At 54.2% G+C, this 6,000-nt stretch overlaps 1 protein-coding gene across 6 annotated transcripts in view; it reads right to left on the bottom strand.

Annotated features, from left to right (window-relative positions):
* Positions 1-1,092: 1,092 nt before the first annotated feature.
* BEND5 (BEN domain containing 5) overlaps positions 1,093-6,000 on the bottom strand; it is a 674,083-nt gene continuing 669,175 nt past the window's right edge. For 2 of the 6 annotated variants that reach the window (XM_074221488.1, XM_074221489.1), the window contains exons 5-6: positions 3,914-4,127; positions 1,095-1,750 (exon numbers count right to left, since the gene is read on the bottom strand). In XM_074221488.1, coding sequence (XP_074077589.1) covers positions 1,593-1,750; positions 3,914-4,127 — 372 coding nt within the window. In that variant the 3' untranslated portion in view covers positions 1,095-1,592. Of the gene's footprint in view, positions 1,751-3,913; positions 4,128-6,000 lie in introns of all 6 variants that reach the window. The other 4 variants (XM_074221486.1, XM_074221487.1, XM_074221484.1 and 1 more) reach the window with 3 other exon arrangements.

The following is a 6,000-nucleotide window of genomic DNA, read 5'->3' as shown; positions in this document are numbered from 1 at the left end:
TCTGCCTAGTCACTCAGACTTGTGACCTTGGCATTATCTGGGTCTCCCAAGTCTCCCTCACACCCCCTTTCTAACCACAGACAAAGCCTGCTGTTTCTACCTCCACAGCTTGACCCTTTCTCTCTAATCACATAGCCTCCACTCAAGTCCTCAAGACCTCTTACCTAGACTATTCGAAGGTCTCTTAGGGGTCTCCCTTCCTCAGGTCTCTCCCCACTTGAACCCATCATCTGCCTGGCTGCTCAAGGGACTTTCCTGGAGATCAAGTGGGACCATGTCCTGCCCTCACTCCATTAACCCCAGGGGCTCCTTACTAATTTTAGAATGAAAGAGACTATTCTGGTTATTTTCAAAGTCCTTTTCTTTGCAGCCCTATTATACACGATTTCCCACATTCATTTTACAGTTCAGTCACATTGGCTTTCTCTGTTCCTTTCACATGATTCTCCATCTCCCATCTCCAGCCTTTGCCTGGACTGTCCCCCAGGCATGGAATGCACCCCCTCCTCACCTCCATCTTAGAGAATCCCTATCTTCCTTCTCCACAAAGTCTTTCTTGACCCCTCCCCAATTGGCTGGTCATTTTTCTGGATATACCTCTACACTTAGGTCTTATCTTCCCATCCTCATTCATTGTCTGTGTCCCTGGTTTACTTAGCAAATGTTGATTCTTCAAGAATTTTAGGGTTTTCAGAGAGTGTTACCGACATGAACTCACTGTATTCTCATAACCACCCTGTGAGGTGGGAGCTATCACAGAAAGAGAGGTGGACCACACAGTGGCCACAGGCGCAGCGTCCCCTTCCCCAAGTGACACAAGGACCTAAAACGTGAGCCCTGGGTCAGCCTATCTGGCGCGTGGTACACACAAGCTGCCCTTCAACACAGGCCAAGGCAGGGTGAGAGATATCATAGGCGTGGACCAAAAAGAAGAAACAGAAAGACGGGTCCAGGTCCTGCTAGGGAGTCACGCATGAACTGGATGGGGACTCTTCAAAGAAATCATGAGGCTTTATTATACAACAAAACATACGAACAGAGATAAAAACAGAGGTCCTGGAAGGAGTGAGACGGTCAAGCACTTTACACCACCCAGCCCTCCCCCCTCAGACTCACTTCCCCCTCCCCCTCGGAAAGCAGAACACAACTGTGGGCGGCGGGTGGCGGACGCATCACCAGAGCTCCCATTTCTAGAGCGCTTCCGAGTCTCCAAAGCGCTTTCCTCACAACAGCCCTGTGAGGTAGGTAGTGCAAGGATTTTTATCCCCATTTGACAGATGGGGAAACCGAGGCCTGGAGAGTTGAAGCAACTTGCCCGAGGTTCCAGGTCTCGTTAAGTGCTAGCACTGGGTTTTGAACCCAGGTCTTCGGCCTCCAAGATCAAGGCTCTTTGCCGTGTGTGGCTAATATCTGGATGAATCACGGGCTGGTGGTGGGCTGACTTGGAAAGGCCCCCCACAAATGTGGGTCCGAGTCCCCTCCAAATGCCACCCGCGCCCACCCTTCCCCACCAGCTTGGGTGTCGGCCGCAGCAGCCCCAAGCCAGGCGCCACATGAGGCCCAGGCTGCGGCGCATTGATGGAAAACCCAGTTTACTGCAGATTGTACTTGGCCTCTCTTCGCTCCTCGTTCTTACAAGACTTGTTGATATCCATGATCTTCTCACAGATGTATTTGTTGACTTTGGACAGTCTCTGGGCAATCTCCGTCTCATCCACGGTTTCTTGTGCTATTCGGTCATAGAGACACTCTGTGGAGGCAAGGAGAGAAGAATGTGTGGATGAGAAGCCAGTGGGAGGGGTCTGACCTTGCCACTGCCCACCTCTGGCCTCCAGGCCTGCGGATGCACCTTGCCCTGGGCGGCCTGGCCTCCCCAGCTGCCCTTCCGCCTCCAGGGAGCAGCCAGATTTTCTCTGTCCCTCCATGACTCCCATCTCCCACCTCTGGGCCTTTGCATGGCTTGTTCCCTGGGTCTCCCCCTCCCGCCTTCCAGAAAGTTGCAGCTCATGCCTGGGGCCACCTTGGAGCTCCCTCCCAAACTAATGTGTATTTCCTCACTTTGTACAACTAGAGCTTCTCATCTGTGAAACAAGAGGAAAGGGCGAACGACCCCCTCACCTACAGTCTAAGGACTGAGAATCAACCTGAAGGGGCCAGGGGCTCCCAGAAAGCCAAGACAGAGGAAAAGATGATGGGAAAGTGTGATGTGTGTGTGTATCTGTGCGTGTGCGTGTCTGTATGTTGTGTGTGTGTGTGTGTGTGTGTGTGTGTGTGTGTGTGTGAAGGACCCAAATGCCCAGCCAGGGGTCTCCTGTGTGGGAAGGGCTGGGGGCCAGCTCCAGGCCTACAGCAAGGTTTCTGTTTCTCTTTTGAGGACACCACAGAGGAGTCTACATTTGGGCTGACCGCAGGCCACCAGCCACCAATGCTGGGCTGTGTGACTCCTAAATCAGGGGGACTGGGGGTTTAATGTGGGTTTTTCACAAAGTGATGAAGGGTCCTCAGAGTCTGGGCCTGTCCCTGATCCCCCTGAAATTCAGCAGATGTTTATGCTGTTCCCTCCTCCCTTCTCTGGTTACTCTACCTGGAGCCCGACAGGCCTGGGAAGGGTCTGCAGTGTGTGTTGGGGTGGGGTCCCTTTTTCCTTCAGGATGACTCATGTCCCCCCATCCTCCCCCAGCCTCTGGGGGCTCCAGCTCACTGACCATAGGCAATAGGATGGTAAGAAGCTAAGAGTGAGCTCTATCTGCCCACCCAAAGAGTGGGGAGAAAAGGGGTCTGAGGAGAAAGCGCAGTCAAGTTCACGCAGTGTAGGGACCAGGGGCCCGGGCTCCAGCCTCTCCCCAGGAGCTCCCAGGGCTATCCCTCTGCATTTCCTCTGGGCTCCAACATTTCTCATTCTATGTTCAAAGGGAGCTCAGACCTCTGACACCCCCTGTCCTAAGACCCCTCCCAGGCTTGACCTTCTCTGTTTCACCACATGCCAGCCCAGAGTGGAAGGGCAAAGACAAAGGTCCTAGAAAAGGACATGGGCTTTGGGGCAGAGGAGCTGGGTTTAAATCCCACTTCTATGAGACCCTGAGTCAGTCAGCTGACCTCTGCACCTCTCATCCCACAGTAATCACTGTCCATGTCACATTCCCTTTCTGGGCTATGGGCTTCTCTACTGGCCCAGTTCCACTGGAGCCAGTGGCTGCATCCATCTTCCCCAACCATGGTGACAACTTCCGGTTCCCTCGGTCTCCCCGGGGATCCCCAGGACCCTACCCTTAGCCCAGGGCAGCCCAGTTTCCAGGCTGATGCCCCATGATGCATCCTAGGAAGGTCACCCACTCCGCCCAGAGCTCCCTTCTCTGCCCATGTCCATCCAGCTCTCCCAGGTCAGCCTCGCTCTGGGCTCACTTTCCTGCCTTGGCTATCTCCAGTCCTGGGTCTAAAGTTGGACTTTAGACATGAGAATGATGGCATGTCTGGAAGGGGTGGAAGAGCTGGAGAGACAATGCCCCAGGTCCCATTCCTGCCAGAGGAGGAGAGGAAACTGGGCACTTCCTCCTATGACAGAGAGAGTCAAAGACTGAGGGAGGAAAGTGAAGCAGGAACACAGAATGATGCCCCATCTGAAAAGGACCAGAGAGCCTCCCTATGGTCAGTGCCTGAGATTAGAGAACACAGAATGCCAAGCTGTGAGAGACGGGCCAACCTGGAGCAAGGGGAGCCTCAGGTCCCCTAGTCTAGACCCTCCACAGCCCAGTCAGGATCACAGGAGCAAGAACCTCAGGTCTCTGGCAGAGCCAAGACAGAAGCGAGAGTCTGGAGGTCTGAGACTATGCCTATCCCTCTGCCCACCTCGCCCTTCCTGGCTGGCCCTCAGAAATGAGGCAAGGGCCTAAGGGGCCTGAAGGGAGGGACCCACCTCTGACGATGCTGAGTTTGTGAGGTGAGAGGGGCGGCTTGGGGATGGCATCCTTCTTCTTCTTGGTGGCGACCCCAGTGACGCTGCGGTTCTTCAGCACGTCTGTCCCCCAGATCATGACGGCCAGGTTCTTGGTGTATTTAGAGTCTCCTTGGGTGACCTGCAGTTGATGCCACCTTTCCTCATCAACCCAGATACCGCTTCCAAGATGGACCTAGAAGGGCAAGAATCGGGAGTGATTGGTTACCTGGGGGAGGGAAGGAAGGGGCCTGGCAGAGGATGGAGGAGAACCCCTAGCCCCAACATTTCTTGGCTGCCTCCCCTAGGTCTATGCTGGGTCACCCACCCTCACTTGTGTGCAGGGCCTCCTGCTTGGACTAGAAATGGCCAAGAACTACCAGCCCAGAAGGGCATCAAGCCTGGTCAAGAAGTCTAACCTGCACAGTATCTAAGATAGTGCCCTGTGTCTAAGCCCAGCTGAAACGCCAGGAGGTGCCCAGGGCCCGAAGATCATTCAGGCCAATCCTTCCAAATGGAAGCTCAAAAAAGAGGGAAGGACTGCCCCAAGGCCACACAGTTCAGAGTCCCTCCCCCAGATCTGCAGTCTCCCTGGCTGAAGTTCTCTGTGCCCACACCCCCCCATTTCATACACATCCAGGGGTCTGTGAACTCATTATTAAAAGTCTGGCATCTTTGTTTCCACATCACTGATGTCCATTGCAACTCTACAATCTTACACCTTTTAAAGCCTTATTCTGGGAAGGGGTCTCTCCAAGATGGAGGGCCAAGAAGGGTCCATTGCCACAAACAGGGCTAAGATCCCTCTTTAGGGAAGCAGCTCAGACCCAGGGAAGGGGGCTGAGATCACACAAGGAAGGGGAGCTCCCTGCTGCTCAGCTGTGGACCTGGGGTCTTCTGAGGCTGGCCCTCCAACTGCAAGGCCTACCGAACTACACCACTGGCAGCTCCTGGCTGGCAACCCAGGCCCCTCTCACCTGGCTCCCAGTCTTATTCTCACTACTCCCCCAGCAGAGAAGCCACCCCACTCATGTATCTTCAGTTCCTTTTCTACGTTCTCTGCTCAAAGGCCCCTCCCAGCTCTGACATCCCCCCTTCTCTACTCTAAGGACCCTGACGGGGGGCTTCCTGGCTCTTCCTGGACCACAACACTGGCTTCTTGACTCTGGCCACTCTGGGCCCCCTCCCCTCCCCCTCCTTGCCTGGACCTCTCCCTCCTCATCTCCTCTTCCACTTCCTTCATGTCATGACTGCCATGCTGCCCCATACAAGAAGCCCCTCCTGTCCTTCCCCCCATTTTCTTTGTCTCTAGCTTGTTCATACCCAGTTGTGGCATATTGACTCCATGAGGGCAGGGTCTGGCATATAGTAGGAGCTTCATAAATAACTGATACAAATGTGATACTGTTTTCTGTGGGTCAAAAAGGCTGGTTTGGGAGGAATGTCCTCTTCTCATTTGCCTAAAATGTCCTCCAAGTGGCCCATCCTAACCCTGACTGGCTGTGAATCTGGCTCGTCTTGAGGCTCCAGTCCCAGAATCTCTCTAAAAACTTTTCTAGAGCCAATCGTGTCCCCTACAAGTCCCCCAAGCCCCTTCCTGAGGCCCCTTCCACAGCTTCTGCCTGCTTGGGGGGGGGATGATGGGAGCAGATAGATATGTCAAAGTTGAACCATCTATAGTCCTGAAGACTCCTCTCTAAAGTGTAGACACTGGGCCAGATGGCAGAAGGACCACTTTCCCCTCTCCAGCCTGACAGTGCCACAGATCCTAAGGACCTGGGGAGGGGTGGGGAGGGCACAAAAGCAGCTTCTGGGGGGACCCTTCCATGGCCTTTCACCTACAAAAATAAGGTGACCATTTACGGCCACAGAGGAAAAAGGAAGCCCTTGAGTCCCGGAGAGTCAGGGCCCAGGAAAAAGGGGCTGATGTGTTAACTGGGAACAACTGAACTCTTTGGTCAAGCAGGAAGAGAAGAGAGGATTGGCCTCAAACCCCAGAGGGGGCAGCTACTGCCAGGATACCCCTGGGGATGGCATTTCTCCTCAGGCCTCAGTTTCTCCCTCTGTAA

This window comes from Macrotis lagotis, chromosome 2, assembly GCF_037893015.1.
Source record: "Macrotis lagotis isolate mMagLag1 chromosome 2, bilby.v1.9.chrom.fasta, whole genome shotgun sequence".
NCBI lineage: Eukaryota > Metazoa > Chordata > Mammalia > Peramelemorphia > Peramelidae > Macrotis > Macrotis lagotis.
The sequence above is the reverse complement of the archived record's forward strand: the minus strand, read 5'-3'. Positions and strand labels throughout refer to the sequence as shown.